The sequence below is a fragment of the Schistocerca cancellata genome, chromosome 2 (assembly GCF_023864275.1).
Source record: "Schistocerca cancellata isolate TAMUIC-IGC-003103 chromosome 2, iqSchCanc2.1, whole genome shotgun sequence".
Lineage (NCBI taxonomy): Eukaryota > Metazoa > Arthropoda > Insecta > Orthoptera > Acrididae > Schistocerca > Schistocerca cancellata.
This window is the reverse complement of record NC_064627.1, coordinates 591,472,323-591,492,050: the sequence shown is the minus strand read 5'-3', so window position 1 is coordinate 591,492,050 and position 19,728 is coordinate 591,472,323. Positions and strand designations below refer to the sequence as shown.

Genomic DNA, 19,728 nt, shown 5'->3' with positions numbered 1-19,728 from the left:
CATCCCACTACTCTAATTCATTCTGCGGTACTAACAATATTCCAAAGAGTCTACAAAACAAAAAGAGTTTACATACTTTCTTCATAAAAGAAGAATCTTCACAAAGTTATATTATTATTTTGTAAATGAATCCAGATGTAAATTTAATAAAAGTCAGATTGTGCAATTATTAATTGGAATTCTAGTATGCCAGATATTTAGTAAATTCAAATGTTTCTAAAAGAAGAGTGCTTTTAACTGTAAATACAGAGTTAGTGGATACCGATTGTAACAAATCAATTTCTTTATATATATTTTAGCCTGAAATATAATGCATCGTATACAAAATCATATGAAATTCTTTTAGTGAAACAGCTGAGATAATTTTAACTTGTACAAGATTCGAAAATATTCTTGGTATCGACTATTTCTATTAAAGGAAGGTAATGTTAGAAGAGGGTGCCCCATTACAAGAGCCATCATAATTTTTCAATACAGGAGACATTGTTTTCAATACTGCCTTCCGTCTCAACTCAGCTCACTTTAAGGAAATCTTACATTTCGACAAAAACAATCTTTTGTTGTATGCTACGGTTGTAACAGCAGTAAGAGCGGTTTTCCTCACTAGATAAATCAATATTAATACGAACTCATTGTTTCACTTGTCGGAACAGAACAAATGACAAACTTGCCTTGCAGCTACACAAGCACGTAAAATACTGAAATTTTTAAAACGTTCCCAATTAAATTTGTTTATTTATTTTTAATAATAATGTGACATAACCCATTTCCTAATATACATAGTAAGCAAAGAAGCAGAAGTATAATTCACTGATTTAGTATACAACAACTTACATACCTTCCGCATTGTTAAAATGAATTAACATTTCTGTAAAATGTCCAGAATTTAATCTTGTTGCATTGGGCAAGGAGAACTGCCAGAATTATATGCAGATGCAGGAGTCACTGTACCCAAAGTTTCGGTTTAACAGAATTAGTAATTGATTCATTAATTAAGAACCACGCTGTTGCACTGCTGGTTACACTCCAGGCCACGCACCCAAGGAGCACAGTCTCATGTGAATTCTTATCCTCGCTGGACCTACCCTTATGCTTTCCAACCACTTCTAAATTCACTATCTGATTCAAAGTATCCAAACACCTATCACTGGACATCATTGTAGGGTGTTTCCATCCTCCGCCTTTCTGACGGCTTGAACTCTGTTGGGGATACTTTCAGTTAGGTGTCTGGATGTCTGTGGAGGAGTGGCGGTCCATTCTTCCTCAAGATCTGAAACTAGAGAAGGTCTGGAGCGAAGTCGACGTTATAATTCATCCCAAAGATGCTCCACTGGTTTCATAATTGGATTCAGTCCAATTCAGGAATGTTGTTGTCCACAGATCATTACCTCAATGATGCAAACTTATGGCAGTGTACTGTCATGTTGACACAAACAGTTATCGTCTCGGAACTGTTCAACTGTACACAGTACACAATGCTCCAAAATGTGTTCATATACTTCCATATTTAGTGTTGTCTTAAACACAGTAAGGGGACCACACTCCAACTACGGAAAATACCCCTATACAGTAGCACCACCTTCTATGTACTTCACTTTTGGCACAATGTATCATGGGAAGTTATGTTCTGCAGGCATTTGCCAAACCCAAATCCTCCCATCGAACTGCCACAGGGTATATAATGACTCATCAGTACAAATCACTCGTTTCTGGTATTTAACTGTCCAGTGACATCGCTCTTTACTCCACCTCAAGCAGAACTTAGCACGGACTACAGAAATGTGTGGTTTACAAGGAGCTGCTCGACCATAGTAGCCCATTCTTTTTCACTCCCTAAGCACGGTCATTGTGCTAGCTGGGCTGATGTAACCACTTTGGAACTCACGAGAGATTCCATCGACTAATTTTATGCAATTTTTTAGAACCACCCTCTGTAATACTCGACAGTCGCTGTCCATCAGTACATGAGGTCTACCTCGTCTTGGCTTAGCTGTAGTTTTTCCTTCGCGTTTCCACTTCACTTCCACATCACCAACAGTCAGCTTGAGCAGATATAGAAGGGCTGAAACGTTCCTGTTGGATTTGTTACTCGGTGACATCCAGTGAGTAGTTCAGATACGAAGTCACTGAGCACTCCTGGCCGACCCATTTTACTCTTACTGCGTCTCTGTTGACAACACCCCCCACCTTCTTTTATACTTGCAGGTCCGCCTTTCGTGATATCTAGTGGTCAGTTCTGCACTGCATACAGGTGTCCAGATTCTTTTGATTAGACAGTGTACTTCGCTCACTGTGAGTTAGAAATTTCAGAGTTTTCAGGTGTTTTTGATATCAGTGATGGGCTATGGTCAGAAACAATGATTGTTGGTAAGTACTTTGCTTGCGCCAAGGACACACCCAATCTTCCATTTGTGATTAACATTCGGTTAAACGATTCCCACGAATCCTTAGAATGCAATACCTGTTTTGTACCATGAGCGGTACTACATTTTGTCAGTGTTTCCCTTTCTGTGTTACTCCAATTGCTCATGTTCGGCTACTTCTTACGCTAGTTTATAGAACTCGCTATCCTAGTGCTCCCTTCCCTTCTGCAGTGCATTACTATCACCCACAATCATTTCTGAAACAGAAACCCCATGTCTGCAAGTAAGTGAAGAGTTCAATTGCTGATTTCCAACGGTTTCAACATTTAGCAAGTGTTTCCTGTTGCCGAGTTCTAGCCGGTGCGAGGAAACAAAATACATAAGGGGAAGCATCATATCATGCTGTGACGGTAAAGATGGTATTCAGTAGCATCCAGCTAGGAAGGTTTTGATCCGCTGATGATTTGGAAGGAAGCAATCGCCTTCCCAGAGGAGTTAAGGCCGTTGCCCACGGTATCTTACTACGCAGTCTGCAGCAAGTTGAAACCGAGGAATGTAGACCCGTGCTTAATCCTTTACCCTCTGTGGATAAATTAACTCCTCGTGCTCCGCTACTCCACAGGCGCTGAGGACGTGTTTAAATACAGCCCCTCGGTTTCACTTATACACTGCCGACGTGTTTACGTGTCCCATTCCGCCGACCTTCCCAATGCTGCGGACGAGGTACTTCCACACCACCTGATATAAAATCAATAACTCTAGAATAAAATGAGATATCGTTCTGCATTCAATTTTAGATAAAATTTCGATATTGTATCTACATTTCGTAGGCAGCAATGCACACTGAAGAGCCAAAGAAACTGGTACACCTGCCTAATATCGTGTAGGGCCCCCGCGAGCACGCAAAGTGTCGCAACACGACGCGTCACGGACTCGACTAAAGTCTGAACTAGCGCTGGAGGCAATTGACACCATGAATCCTGCCGGGCTGTCCATAAATCCGTAAGAGTACGAGGGGGTGGAGATCTCCTCCGAACAGTACGTTGCAAGGCATGTCAGGTATGCTCAATAATGTTCATGTCTGGGGAGTTTGGTGTCCAGCGAAAGTGTTTAACTCGGAAGAGTGTCCTTGGAGCCACTCTGTAGCAATTCTGGACGTGCGGGGTGTCGCATTGTCCAACGGGTTGCACAATGGACGTGAAAGGATGCAGGTGATCGGACAGGATGCTTGTGGACGTGTCACCTGTCAGAGTCGTACCTAGACGTATCAGGGGTTCCATATCGCTCCATCTGCACAAGCCCACACCATTACAGAGCCTCCACCAGCTTGAACAGTCTCCTGCTGACATGCAGGGACCATGGATTCATGAGGTTGTCTCCATACCCGTACACGTCCATCCGCTCGAAATAATTTGAAACCAGATTCCTCCGATCAGGCAACATGTTTCCAGTCATCAACAGTCCAGTGTTGGTGTTGACGGGCCCAGGCGATGTGTAAAGCTTTCGGTCGGGCAGTCATCAAGGGTACACGAGTGGGTCTTGGTGTCCGAAAGCCCATACCATTGATGTTTCGTTGAATGGATCGGACGCTGACACTTGTTGAAGGGCCAGCATTGAAATCTGCAGCAATTTGCGGAATGTTTGCCCGTCTGTCACGTTGAACGATGCTCTTCTGTCGCCATAGGCCCCATTCGTGCAGGATCGTTTTCCGGCCCCAGTGATGTCGGAGATTTGATATTTTACCGTATTCCTGATATTCACGGTACACTAGTGAAATGGTCGTACGGGAAAATCCCCACTTCAAATGGCTCTGAGCACTATGGGACTTAACTTCTGAGGTCGTCAGTCCCCTAGATCTTAGAACTACTTAAACCTAACTAACCTAAGGACATCACACACATCCATGCCCGAGGCAGGATTCGAACCTGCGACCGTAGCGGTCGACGGTTCCAGACTGTAGCGCCTAGAACCGCTCGGCCACCCCGGCCGGCAAAATCCCCACTTCATCGCTGCCTCGGAGATGCTGTATCCCATCACTCGTGCGCCGACTCTAACACAACGTTCAAACTTACTTGAATCTTGATAACATGCCATTGTAGCAGCAACTGCTCCAGACACTTGTTTTCTTATATAGGCGTTGCCGACCGCAGCGCAGTATTCTGCCTGTCCACATATCTCTGTATTTGAATATGCATGCCTACACCGGTTTCTTTGGCGCTTCAGGGTATGAATTACAACAACTGTATGCAGTGTTTACGCATTTCAGTTTTACCTCTGCAAATTCTTTACAATTTTGGGCAACCCTTTGCTTAATTTGGTGCAGCATACTAACTATGATGAAAAACGTAAGGAAATATGATCCTTTATCGAGCGAAGATATCAGTGTGTAAGAGGTCGAAAAATCAATTTTTTCGGCGAATAGTTTTCTTAAAATCGGATGATAAATATTTCATAGCGGCCGGTACGCCGTCACTCAGCGTAGGTAGCAGCTTCAGGCGAGCAGTACAGCGACAAGAAAGCCGTTCACAGTACGCAACGTAGAGAGTACGTCTTTACTAGTCAGAGGGGTAATACAATGGACTTCGCTTCTGGAGAAAAAGGGTTCAAGACCTTGTCTGCCCCAATTATTATTTTCTGCGATTTCCCTATTTTTCTTTTTTTGGTTTATTTATAGACGCAATCACATTCTTATGAGACATTCATAACCGGTTTCGGCCATACAATCTTCAGATTCTATAACAATACAAAAGAAAATTTATATTAAAACTTAAAAATAAGTGCAATATTTAACCTGGATTATTAGTAATCTAACTGAATTTATGCTAAATACACATAGTTCATACCTAAAGGCGGCATACACTAAACACAGATTCATGCGTTGTCAAACTAGCTATGAAATGTAAAACACCGGCCTTATATAGATATAAATTTGTTAGTTTTTGTTCCCTCTCTTTGCGCTAGATGCGCGCGTCCTCTATCACATAGTCTTTATTTTTCAAAAGCCTAAAATATGACAGATTTATTATTAATACTTAGGTCATATGTATATAAAGTTTAAAACTAAGGATCAGATAGTTAAATGAGTGAAATAACATTTCAGAACAAGGAGAAAACATTGCTATAGATGAAAATAGTAGTAGCACTTGTAAAGTGTATTTCTGACGCGCGATGGCGCCGTATTTCCTCCTTTTCCGGCTAGTCCTCTGGAGTTGTTGGAATATCGCGATAGACAACGATTTTTATGCTTCCCCAAAGAAAAAAAGTCCAGAGGATTTAAATCAGGAGACCTAGCAGGCCAAGTAACTGTTCCTCCTCGACCAATCCATCTGGCAGGATACCTACGACGTGCACGCAAGGCATTATGTGCTGGACATCCATGGTGTTGATACCACATAAGCATTCTGGCTCTTAGCGGCACTTCATCCAGAAGAGGAGGAAGAATTCGTCTGAGAAAGTTGGAATACGCTGTGCCGTTTAGCCGCCATTGATGAAATAAGGGCCAATAATTGTAGTACCAAGCATCCCACACCAGACGTTAACTCTCCATTGACCCTGATGTTCCACCTGTCTAAGCCATCGTGGGTTGTCCCTGGACCAATAATGCATGTTCCTTGTATTTACCTGTCATTTGTCTGAGAAGGAACATTCATCGGTAAATAGAACATTGGAGAAGAATTTCTGGTTGGCGAGGATTTGTTGCCGTGCCCACTGACAGAACTGTACACGATTCTGGAAATCATTCCCATGCTATTCTTGATGTAGGTGTACATGGTAAGGATGGAACCGGTGATGTGTAAGAATACGATGTACACTGGTTTTAGGAATGCCAATCTCGTGTTCAAGCTGTCGTGTGCACACATGTGGATTCATAGCATCGGAAGTGAGAACAGTAACTTCGGCAGCTTCATCTGTGCGAGTGCTACGACGATTGTGTTGTCGTGGGTTGAAACTTCCCGTTTCCTGAAGCGTCGCAACAAGACGAGAAGACATCCGTCGGGAAGGATGGTACTTGACGGGATATCGCTCTCTGTACAGTTCCGCTGCCTGCTTAGCAGTTCGCCTACCTTCAACAACAACAATAAAAAAACGTTATGTCGAAGCAGTTTGTAGGAAGGACAGACTTTACTGTACGCCTACTCTACACAACAGTATTTAAAAGGACTAAACTACTGTACTAAATGCACCCGTACATAAGAAAACAATATTGCAATTGCTGTTTTGCTTCTACCTTCTCTTCGTTGGTGTACATTCTATTCACACAACTCTTCAACTGACGATGGTTGACGGAATGACGGGTGTCTATTGTACTTATGTTTCCATTTGTCTTCTATCAACGTCAGCACGTGGATGTGTTCCATTGCCCCGAGTACCTGGGCTAAGCGCTGGGAGCGTCAACGTCAGTGTTGTGTTATGTAATTAATAACGTTGTGTTTCAGTGAATGATACACTGTGATACATTTTTGAATAGGTCTTTAGGAGAGGAAATGAATTACCGAATAAAAAATACAGGGTGCCATTTAAAAAGTCATACTGCTGTCCATATCTTTGTAAAAGACAAAGCTACAACGAAGGTAATCATACTGATTGATGTCCCCACGACGGCTAAAGAACATTTGCTTATTTTGTAATTTGCATCTGGACAAACAGCTATTTAGGGTGGTCAAGATAAATGGGCCACCCTGTATATATATATAAGAGAGAGAGAAAGTGGGGGGGGGGGGAGTCCAGAAAAATGTAGACGCTCTTTGATAGTCTAAGTGGACGTATGGAGCCGGCCGGAGTGGCCGAACGGTTCTAGGCGCTGCAGTCTGGAACCCCGCGACCGCTACAGTCGCAGGTTCGAATCCTGCCTCGGGCACGGATGTGTGTGATGTCCTTAGGTTAGTTAGGTTTAAGTAGTTCTAAGTTCTAGGGGACTGATGACCTCAGAAGTTAATTCCCATAGTGCTCAGAGCCATTTGAACCATTTGGACGTATGGAAGTGCACGGAGTTAGCTTGCTTACCAGACCAGTTGCTTCCCAAGCGACGGTGACAGTAAAGCTTTCCTTGAGGTTCAAAAACATGCTTCACATGGATCTAACACTATTGTGCAGAAGTTAGAATTTGTGGGGCATGTACAGGAAAGACTTGGCCCTGGACTTAGAAAGGTGCGACAAGATTCGACAGGAAAACAATTACCTGTGGGGAGGTGAATAAAAGGGAGAGAGCGACTGACTGATGCAGAAATTGACAAGCTACGGACATATTATGGATTGGAAATAAGTAGAAATACAACGAACTTGGAAAACATGGAGCAATCAGTTCTGACCTTACACTTCCACAAAGTGCAATAACCCTATCCACAACTTGTGCCCAAAGGGAAGTGAGTCATGGTTCTGCTACTAAAGGTTAATATCATCACAGGAATATTCAAGAAATGTCTTCATGGCGATACCCAATAGAAATACAACGAACTTGGAAAACATGAAGCAATCAGTTCTGACCTTACACTTCCACAAAGTGCAATAACCCTATCCACAACTTGTGCCCAAAGGGAAGTGAGTCATGGTTCTGCTACTAAAGGTTAATATCATCACAGGAATATTCAAGAAATGTCTTCATGGCGATACCCAAAACCCAAATGAGAGTTTTAACCGATGTATATGGGAAAGATTGCCAAAACAACTTTTGTAGGAAGAAGTGCACTTGATATTGGTATTTATGAAGCAGTTTCATGTTTTACTGACGGTGTGAAAAGCAGGAAATATGTTTTAGAGAAAACAGGAACTCAGCCTGTAGTGAACTGTATGAAAGCTTTGTATACGATAGACAGAGAGCGTGTAGTGAAAGCAGATAAATCATTTTGGAGGTGACAAAATCAAGAAGAATGGATCACTGGAATATGAAAAAAGAAAACTGATATAGAACATGGAAAAGAACCTGCTTATGATGCTGGACAGTTCTAAAAGAATGCTAAATACAAGCAGAAACTTTAACGAGCATTTTCTTCGAAGCAAAAATGTGTGTACGTAGGTAAGTATAGCACCCGAAGTGAAAGTCCTATTATTTTCAAACTTGGTACGCTTGTAAAACACGACATTCTTAATGCAAAATTCTAAAATTTTCCAAATCTGTTAAAAATGGGTAGAAATTGAAATAATTAACTGCTAATTTTGAGTTTTTTCTAAACAAGTCGTTCTCATTCACTTTTCCGTCAATTAAATAAATTGTAGAATTTCAAACATTTACAGGTATGCTTTGTATGCTGCTCAAAACTCTTCGAAGAATCTCTTTTACTTATGAAGAAAAGTGTATCTACATCCACAGCCGCATACAAAAGTTAGAGAAAAAAATCAAGAGAGATTTTGCCTGAAAAAAAAATGTGTTTGGCTTTTGGAACTTCTACTATTATGAGTGTGAATCATGAATCCTTCCTAGACATGCTGAAAAAGTTTTATGAATTTATTAGGAAAAGTATTGACAGTGGAGATTAAAGCGTCCTGTAATGTCTGTCCTGTTACCTGTCGACCAGTTTGACGTCCTACCTCCGTAAGTCTCGAAAGTTTGTGGGTTGTGGCATGTTGTTTACTGAAGGTAATCTGCTGCCCAGGATGCACGTAGTGGGGGAGGCACTGGCAGTGCAGGACCGCAAGGACCATCGACAGTGTGGGTAATAGGCAGCTAGGTCGGTAAGTCTTTGGCACGTGAAGAACTTGATCTGCCTTAGTTATGGCCACAATCTTGCAGAGCCTCCAAGCCATTGGGAAGCTTCTGTTACGGATAATGCAGTTCATATTGCCTACCAGATCTGAAGTATTGGAACTGAGACTCAGGTTTGTTAGGAGGTTAAATATCTGATTTTCTGAATTTGCTCCTAGACATTTTCGGTTGTGGTGAAATCTATGGCTCCTCACCCTCGTGCTGTATCTCTAATAGAAGGGTGGCAATGGGCATCAAATTTTCAGCGAACGCATCAGCTATTACATTCATCTAGATGGTCGACACAATTCTCACCATCAGTGGAAGAATCCACTGCAGGCGATGCAGGAGAACCATGATGGATTTTCCACTCCAGGTCATCGAACTTTGTGCTTCTCTACTGAGGCTTTAATTTCATGGCATGGCAGGTTTAATGGGCTCATGGTGTCTGCATTGTTCGCCAGGTGCCATTTGCAATGTACTTTACTGTTCTCTGAAATTGCACCAAAGACATATGGTGAAACAGACGTTATCACTCTTACGAGAGTAGCACTCTCTGATCCATTTAGTTGCAAGTGATGTAGGTCCCAGTTTACCCCTTTAAGTCTATAAACCAACACCATTAAGTTCAAGAGGAGACAAAGGAGAGTTCTTGTGATATAGTTAGGGGTTTTCACCAACATGTCAATGGAATCACTTTATGTGGCGATAGGCTTCTAACCTATAGATGTCACCATTAAATGCAGAGTTGCAACCTCCAGACTAAAGATGGAATTTATAACGGAAGTATTAGCATACAGAAAGAATATAGAGAGTGGCGCACATAAAACCGGCCCGAACCGGACTGCGAACGTGCGTGAGTAGCATTACTAGTTTGTCAGTTTCTTTGCCAACTTCCAACAGCAGCAGCGTGTGAGTAGTTCATACGGAAAGTAGTCTTTATAAACCGTGTACTTCATTGTCATGCCTTGCTCCATTGAAGAACGCGTTTCATTGTTGAAGAATATGTGCGGTCTAAATCCATTAAATTTGTTCGTGACACTTTTCATGAAAAGTTTCCTGAAAGTAATATTCCTGCAAAATCAACGATTCACGATCTAGTGAGAAAGTGGCGTTCGACAGGCAGTGTTGTTGATTCAAATAGAAATAAGGCACCGACTGTACGTACATCTGAAGTTGTGGTAGACGTGACGGCACACATTGAAAGAAGTCCCTACAGGTCCATAGCAATGTGGAATATCTCGTAGGTCATGTCAACGTAACCCTTCATGGCTTAAAAATGAAACCTTACCGTGTGAGTGTTGTTCAGCAAATAAAAGAAGCGGACAAGGCTAAGGGTACACATTACTGTAATCGGTTGCTGGAAAATGTCCCTGGGGGACATCTTGATCCGTTCCTCCTTTTTTCGACGAATGAAGCTTGGTTTCATCTGTTGGGTTCCGTTAATTCACAAAACACAGGACACTGGGCTACAGAGAATCCCCATGGCATACTGCAAAAGTGGTTACACGATTTAAAAAGTGGTGTATGGTGTGCTGTATCTGGTAACAGAATTATCGGGCCATTGTTCTTCAATGAAACTGTCAACACACATGTTTACTTGCAACTCTACAATGAATTTTCGGCTCTGTTAACTCCAAATGAAAAATGTTGTGCATATTTCCAGCAAGATGGGGGATTTGACCTTAGCTCGTTACATACTGATTTTACAAAAGAGAGGACCATTAGTAAGGGCTTGTGGCCACCCCACTATCCCGACTTGTCACCATGTGACTTTTACCTCTGGGGATTTCTAAAGGCTAGAGTCTACCGCAGCAATCCCAGAACACTTGACACATTAAAAAACGAAATATGTGAAGAATTTTCGAACATTCCTCAAAGAGTACTGGAAAGTGTTTTCCTTAACATGCTTCGACGTGCACAACTTTGCTTGGATCTTGGCGGATAACATTTTAACACAGGCTTTAAATTCCTTTCTAAAATATGCTTATTAAACTAATGAAAGTAAATCTATTACTTAAACTGTTAATTACATAGTTAATAATGAAACCGTACAATAAAAATGTAAGAAAGCGATTATGTACGTTGATTTTCTTCATTCATATTCCTTTCAGCGCAGGTGCCGGTTTTATGTGCGCCGCTCTGTATAACTCACACGCCAACTGAGAAGATGGCGGGTGGATGCCTGAAAGAGGAAATGAGACAACAGTGACAAAGGCCATAAACATAGAGTATATACACTGAAGCACCAAAGAAACTGGTATGGGCACGCGTATTCGAACGCAGAGATATTTTAACATGCATTATACGGTACTATGGTCGGCAATGCCTATATTAGTCAACAAGTGTCTGGCGCAGTTGTTAGATCGGTTACTACTGCTACAGTGGCAGGTTATCAAGATTTAAGTGAGTCTGAACGTGGTGTTACAGTCGGCGCACGAGCGATGGAACACATTATCTACGAGATAGCAATGAAGTGGGGATTTTCCCGTACGACCATTTCACGAGTGAACTGTGAATATCAGGAATCCGATAAAACATCTAATCTCCGACATCACTGCGGCCGGAAAAAGATCCTGCAAGAATGGGACCAACGCCGACTGATTGGAATCGTCTAATGTGAGAGAAGCGCAAACCTTCCGCAAATTGCTGCAGATTTCAACGCTGGACCATCAACAAGTATCAGCGTGCGGACCATTCAACGAAACATCATCGACAAGGGCTTTCGGAGCCGAAGGCGTATTCGTGTACCCTTAATGACTGCCCGACCGAAAGCTTTACACATCGCCTCTGCCCGTCGACACCGATATTGGACTGTCGATGACTGGGAAACATGTTGCCTGGTCGGACGAGTCTTGTTTCAAATTGTATCGAGTGGATGGACTTGAACGGGTATGGAGACAACCTCATGAATCCATGGACCCTGAATGTCAGCAGGGGAATGTTCAAGCTGGTGGAGGCTCTGTAATGGTGTGGGACGTGTGCAGTTGGAGCGATATGGGACCTCTGTTACGTCTACATATGACACGTGCGTAAGCATCCTGTCTGACCACCTGTATCCATTCATGTCCATTGTGTATTCCGACGAACTTGGGCAATTCTAGCAGGACAATGCGACGCCCCGCACGTCCAGAATTGCTACAGAGTGGCTCCAGGAATACTCTTCTGAGTTTAAACACTACCGCTGGCCACCAAACTCCCCAGACGTGAACATTATTGAGCGTATCTGGGATGCCTTGCAACTTGCCGTTCAGATGAGATCCCCACCCTCCAGTACTACTTCGGACAAAATGGTTCAAATGGCTCTGAGCACTATGGGACTTAACATCTGTGGTCATCAGTCCCCTAGAACTTAGAACTTCTTAAACCTAACTAAACTAAGGACATCACACACATCCATGCCCGAGGCAGGATTCGAACCTGCGACCGTAGCAGTCGCGCGGTTCCGGACTGCGCGCCTAGAACCGCTAGACCACCGCGGCCGGCACTTCGGACATTAGTCGAGTCCATGTCATGTCGTGTTGCGGCACTTCTGCGTACTCGCGGGGGGCCCTACACTATATTAGGCAGGTGTACCAGTTTTTTTGGCTCTTCAGTGTATATTCTTCCCCAGCATCAAGGAAAAGCTAGAAGTGGGACATGCAGGCCCCAGACGCGTCATCGTTCATTCCTTTATTGAACATGTTCATTATCAAGCAAATTTAAAGCCTGTACATCTCAGCCAGAAGCATGAATGCACTTGCGTGGAGATTGGATTTCGGGAACACACAGTACTAAATAATTTAGCAAACGCTGTCTCAAACATGCTGCATAAATAGAATAGGGAGGTTCAACCCTTATGCAATGAAACGGAGGGGTGCGAATGAATACACGTGCCAAACTGTGGTGTATTTCTCTTTGGGAGGGGGCGGGACGTTTTTCACTGTTTGTTTCGATCTAATATAACTTGCCTCCACCACCACTTTTAATGTGGCTCTAATGCCTACATATGTAATAAAAATCACCATTAAGTGCATAATATGTCTAATACAATAATGACAAATTGTTTAAATACAGTAAACAATATAAAGCGTTCCAATACAATAATAGCAATAATTTATTTACGTCAGTACTTAATACATTGCCTTAACAAAATTTCGAAAAAATGCCGTTAAGACAACTAGCATCTGAAAAGCATTCATCTGATAATTTGAGAAATACATGTTTCTTGCAATAGGTTGAAACACTATAATAACAACGAAAGCTCACAATTTCCACAAAAACAAATGTAATTTATTGCCTTCAGTTCGACCTCATCAAGTCTGTTACTTTTATTAAACACCTCACCCAGCTCGGGAATAGATCCATGTTCTGATAACGCGTTACTGAACTGTATGCTACAATATGTGCCATTATAAAGCGTGACATGAGATCATAATTTATGTCTGTGTGCTGCGCCCGGAGATACAATAGTGCTGAAGCGTGTGCCGAAGCATGGGTTGTAATAATGGGACGCTTTGTACTGTGGCAGGCAGAGGAACAGACTCAGCTGGAGAGCAGTCTGGAGCAGGAGTACGTGGACCTACGTGCACAGCTGGCTGCATCCGAGCGCCGTGTCTACTTGCTGGCAGAGAAGTGGCTAAAGGCCAAGGTCTACCAGAACTTCCTCATACAGGTTAGTATGTCTTAATAAACCTAACAGATCTGCATTAAGTAACTTGTCTGTGAAAAACTAATGTTCATTTCAAAACTAAAATTCTTTTTTGTTCATCGATATTGGACCACCAACGTTTGCATAGTTATTATTCCCTGAGAAATAAAATTTATGTCAAGATCTGCTTAAAACTGTGTGCCGGACCGAGACTCGAACTCGGGACCTTTGCCTTTCGCGGGCTTTCTTTCAGGAGTGCTAGTTCTGCAAGGTTCGCAGGAGAGCTTCTGTAAAGTTCGGAAGGTAGGAGACGAGGTACTGGCAGAAGTGAAGCTGTGAGGACAGGGCGTGAGTCGTGCTTGGGTAGCTCAGATGGCAGAGCACTTGCCCGCGGGAGGCAAAGGTCACGAGTTCGAGTCTCCATCCGGCACACAGTTTTAATCTGCCAGGAAGTTTCATATCAGCGCACACTCCGCTGCAGAGTGGAAATCTCATTCTGGAAACATCCCCCAGGCTGTGGCTAAGCCATGTTTCCGCAATATCCTTTCTTTCAGGAGTGCTAGTTCTGCAAGGTTCGCAGGAGAGCTTCTGTAAAGTTTGGAAGGTAGGAGAGGAGGTACTGACAGAAGTGAAGCTGTGAGGAGGGGGCGTGAGTCATGCTTGAGTAGCTCAGATGGTAGAGCACTCGCCCGCGGAAGGCAAAGGTCACTAGTTCGAGTCTCGGTCCGGCACACAGTTTTAATCTGCCAGGAAGTTTCATATCAGCGCACACTCTGCTGCAGAGTGAAAATCTTATTCTGGAAATATCTCCCAGGCTGTGGCTAAGCCATGTCTCTGCAATATCTTTTCTTTCAGAAGTGCTAGTTCTGCAAGGTTCGCAGGAGAGCTTCTGTAAAGTTTGGAAGGTAGGAGACGAGGTACTGGCAGAAGTGAAGCTTTGAGGACGGGGAGTGAGTCGTGCTTGGGTAGCTCAGATGGTACGGCAGTCTGCCTTCGGCAGGGCAGCAGAGCGGTCGCGTCCGTGATGACCGCGTGCGGAGCGCCAGCTCGCCTTGTTTACATTCTGACGGCCGTTGCTTAAGTGCCGGCTTACCGTGTACGATCCATGGCGAACCGTCACCGTAAATCTACACTCCGATTTACTTTCTGCAACGATTATGCCCGACCCAAAGCACTCGAGGTGGAGCGTTTTCTGCGAGAGGAAGTGAAGATCCCGGCGACCGATATTATCGGCATACATTTGTCAGTCGTGAGCAGCACGGTCTATGTTAAAATCATTAACGACGCGGCTTGCGCACGCACCCTACGTGAGACCAAACAGGGGCTCCGCTTCTGTCATGGTGATGACAATGTGGGGGAGGTAACCGTCGACCACGCAGGCTTAGGTATGCGAACGATACGCATTTTCGAATTGCCATTCGAACTTCCTGCTGAGGAAGTCGTCGCGGCATTCCGCCCATACGGCACAGTCCGTGGACACACTGCGGAGAAGTGGACACAGTTTCGGACGTATCCTGTCCTAAACGGGGCCCGACAGGTCACCATTGATCTCCGAAGCCACGTCCCGTCCTACTTACAGATCGGCGGATGCCGTGCAATAATTATATACGACGGCCAGCCTCGGACCTGTTCCGGGTGCGGCAAAGAAGGGCACCTTACATGCGAATGCCTACAACGGCGTATGACGCAACTTCCAGCTGCCGAAGAACCACCCACGTCGCGACCTACAGTGCTACCGGTGACCTACGCCGCTGCTCTCGCTTCTCCTACCGCTTTGCAACGTCGCCCGGGCGCCACCAACGACGCCACCAACCAGCCGGACCAGACACCGACGGAGAGCGCCTCAGACGGCCCGCCGCCTCGGCCGGCCATCGACGCCGCTCCGACGATGCGGACACAATCGGACACTGACCCTGACCTCGGCAACACGATGGAGATCGACTCGCTCATCGTTCCTACAGCGGCCTTCGTGCCAGAGCGACGCGACTCCCTTCCGTCGTCGGACACAGAGGGTCACACAAGGAAACAACGTTCCACCAAACGTCGCAAGCGAAGACGTCGCACAGTTTCCGGCCAAGAGGAGACGTTGCAAGTCGAGGAGGAGGCAACCGTCGACCAGCACGAGTCCCCAGAACCCGTTACTGCTGACGAAGACGTTATGAGCGCGGAGACATCCACCGGTGTGCCTGCGCCCCGTGCTGATGCTGAACTAATTCATGAACATATCACAGGCAACACTACACCACGCACCATTACAACATTTTCTGCAGACAAAATGGACGATACACCGGTGCCCGCTTCCACGGCGTGGCACGAGGAGGAGGTCAAGGAGGAGGCCGAACCACTAATGCCGGCCTTGGTGGCCGAGCGGTTCTAGGCGCTCAGTCCGGCACCGCGCGACTGCTAGGGTCGCAGGTTCGAATCCTGCCTCGGGCATGGATGTGTGTGTTGTCCTTAGGTTAGTTTGGTTTAAGTAGTTCTAAGTTCTAGGGGACTGATGACCACAGTGCACAGAGCCATTTGAACCACTAATCATGCTCTCCCCAGAATCCCCTGCGGGCCAGCGGGATAACGTTCCGCTGCGACGCCCACGCCCTTGCGCGGACGGCGGAGTGGACCAGCCTCCAGCAGTCCGCCACCAGGCCTACCGGATAGCAACCATCAACACCAACATCCGTTCCAGGGTGAAAATCCGCCTTATGCAGGAGATGTTCTGGGCTTCGGATATTGATTTCGCCCTTCTGCAGGAAGTTCACTTGGCTAGTCTCCCGGATATCAATGGCTATACCGTCCACACCTCCGCGAGTGATCCTGTGGGCAGCGGAGTGGCCATCTACGTCCGCCACGGGATTTCTGTGACCGACGTCGCCTTCCTTCCATCAGCTCGGGACATGGCACTCACTACCATGGGGTCACGCATCATTAATGTCTAAGCTCCCTCAGGCACCAACCGACGGCATGAAAGAGCCCAGTTTTATTCCGAGGAAATCGCTCCCCTATTTTTAGGACGTTATGACCACTGTATACTAGGAGGTGATTTCAACTGCGTTCTGCGTCCCAGTATACTACATGCCAGGAACTACGTATAGTGGTGCGAGACTCCTGCTTCACGATACCTGGTAAGTTCAACACGGCGACCGTTCTGGCCATACCTTTCTTACCAGTCATTCCGCAAGCCGACTAGACAGGATATATGCCTCACAAACTCTTAGATCTGCGATACGGGGCGCCGAACGCTAGCCGCTGGCCTTTTCCGACCATTGCGCTTACATCTGTACGATCCTCCTTCCGCCGCAATCAGTATGGCGCAGCCGTGCTCCATGGAAACTCAATACTTCTCACCTGCATGACTTGGCATGTCGCCAACAAGTCAATGAAACGTGGACAGCCTGCGAACGACGCCTTCCCCGCTACCACTCGACATTGACATGGTGGTTGGACTGCGCCAAGCCGGCGATCCGGAGGACACTGATGAGATACGGGAAGGACATGGCCGACTGGCATCGCAACACTGTTGACTTCTATTATGTGATTCTCCGAGATCTGGACGCTCAACCGCCATCCCCAGAGAACCAGTTGGAACGGCAAAGAACTAAGGCGAAGATAATTGCGCTGGCACGCCGGACGCGGCACCACGATCACGCTGGTTTAGAAATTCCATCCCTGCATCATATAGTGTCCGACGAACGACTGCGTCGTCGGCAGATCATCAGCACTCTGACCACGCAGATGACCACTCAGAATGACAGCGTCCACGCATTCGTCGAGCACTACCGTGTGAACTGAAACTGTAGCAGACAACTCCATTTTGCATTACGTCACGCGCATCCTCCCCCACACGGAGGCGGATGCTTTGACAGTGGCGGTCACGCGAGACGAAGTCAACAACGCAATCGCCAAGGGTGCCGTCAACAGATCGCCCGACATTGACGGCTTACCGATTGAGTTTTACCGTACCTTCCAGGACCTCGTGGTACCGCGGTGGACGACTATGTATCAAGAACTGATGACATCTGACCAAGCAATCCCACCCGCCTTTGCTGAGGGCATCATCATATCAGTCCACAAACAAGCCCATGGTTCGATGGTCAGGAGTTACAGACCGCTCACCCTACTCAATGCCGATTACAAGATTTTCGCGCGCTTACTGGCAATGCGGCTCCGAACAATACTCCCTCATATCCTCTCGCCAGTGCAAACGACGCCTGGAGGACAGGTTAACATACAGACTGCCACAGGGGAATGCCGCGACTTAATTGCGATGGCGGCGGCCTGCAGACTCCGTGCAGCGGTCGTCGCTATAGACTTCGACAGCGCCTTCGATAAAGTGCGCCATCGTTCCCTGTTTTTGGTGGCAGCCCGAATGGGCATCCCCCCTCCGTTTCTCGACGTCATCCGGCGTCTTTACAACAGTGTCAGTTCACGAGTCCAAGTCAATGGACGTTTAGCAGGGCCAGCACCTATCCGCCGTTCGATATGGCAGGGGTGCCCCCTCTCTACCCTCCTGTATGCCATTGCCCTAGAGCCCCTCATTGGGGGCTTGACGACCAAGCTCTCTGGCCTCACCCTACACCAACACACTTTTTGCTGTCGGGCACATGCTGATGACCTCCTCCTCCTCATTCGCTCCGGCTCCGAGATTCGAGTAGCCCTCGAATTGATTATCCGTTATGGGGCTGCCGCAGGCCGTGCCATGAATGTCACCAAATCTTCTGCAGTGCACATTGGACGAGGCCTCCAGGAGGGTGAAGTGGCACCCCTGCCGCTTGTGCGGACTTTCCCGCCGCCGGGATACACTTCAACGGGTTGAGTTTCTTAATCTTTATGTGGCACCAAAATTGGTCCACATCGCGCAAGTTCTCCGTCTGCCAACTGCAATTGGGCGCAACCTTCAGGCGGCTTTTGGCTATTGTCTCATGGCTGGTTCCATGTTTAAAGTCCGTTATGAGACACTTACCCTGCCCCCACGTGGTGTCGGGCTCGTCAATGTCCATATGCGATCTGCAGCCTTGTACGTGAGTACCATGAGAAAACAGTGGACGGGCCAGGGTACATCTCTAACACGCAGCTTGCTTGAGGTCCTCCTACCTGCTTCCATCTCACCACCGGTGTTTGTCGGCCATATCGTGCCTCATTTGTCTCATATTTCGACCTATTTCGTCGACTACAGTTACATACATAGCAGTCTCCGAGATACGCGCCCACCCAGGACTAAGGATTTTTACAGCCAGCTGCTGCGCTGTGTTCCCCGGAATGAGATGGAGACAAAACATCCCTCCATCAAGTGGCCCACAGCGTGGACAAACATCCACCAGCCGTTCCTCTCTGCCGGCCGGTGTGGCCGTGCGGTTCTAGGCGCTTCAGTCTGGAACCGAGCGCCCCTACGGTCGCAGGTTCGAATCCTGCCTCGGGCATGGATGTGTGTGATGTCCTTAGGTTAGTTGGGTTTAATTAGTTCTAAGTTCTAGGCGACTGATGACCTCAGAAGCTAAGTCGCATAGTGCTCAGAGCCATTTGAATCGTTCCTCTCTACGAACGTCCGGGCACTGTGGTATCACATAGTCAAGAGGAAATTTGCTACGAAGCAGCGACTGCACAACATTGGCTTGTCAGAATCCCCTCTTTGTCTCGTTTGCCAGCAACTAGACTCTGATGAACACCGTCTGACATGCGCCTCTTCACAAGATGTATGGCGCTTCGTGCCTGCTATCTCTCGGTGCCACCAGGCACAATCGAACCTCGAATGTTCCTGTACCCGGAGGACAAACATTTTCCCGTCGCCAAATGTCATGCTGTTTCGTGGGTCGAAGGGTGGGCGGTCGCTTATCTTTTTCATGAGGGACCTAAATCCCGCCTCGACTTCTGGACCTATTTACGAACAGCCCATGCAGTCCTCGAAACCACGCCACGTTACTGAACATTATTTGCTATCTTCGAGGGGTCTTTGTTAGACCTCCACTAAGTTGGAGGGGTGCCTGGCTCAGAGGGCACCTACCCCTCCTCCCCAAGCGGTGTCTGAGTTTAAGCCGCCTACGATCGATTCTACTTCTGACCTC

At 46.2% G+C, this 19,728-nt stretch overlaps 1 protein-coding gene across 1 annotated transcript in view; it reads left to right on the top strand.

Moving 5' to 3' along the window:
- Window positions 1-19,728, top strand: part of LOC126156790 (cilia- and flagella-associated protein 100-like) — a 169,030-nt gene that overhangs the window by 67,139 nt on the left and 82,163 nt on the right. The window contains exon 4 of the mRNA XM_049916332.1: window positions 13,553-13,696. Within this exon, the coding sequence (XP_049772289.1) occupies window positions 13,553-13,696 (144 nt within the window). The remainder of the gene's footprint in view (window positions 1-13,552; window positions 13,697-19,728) is intronic.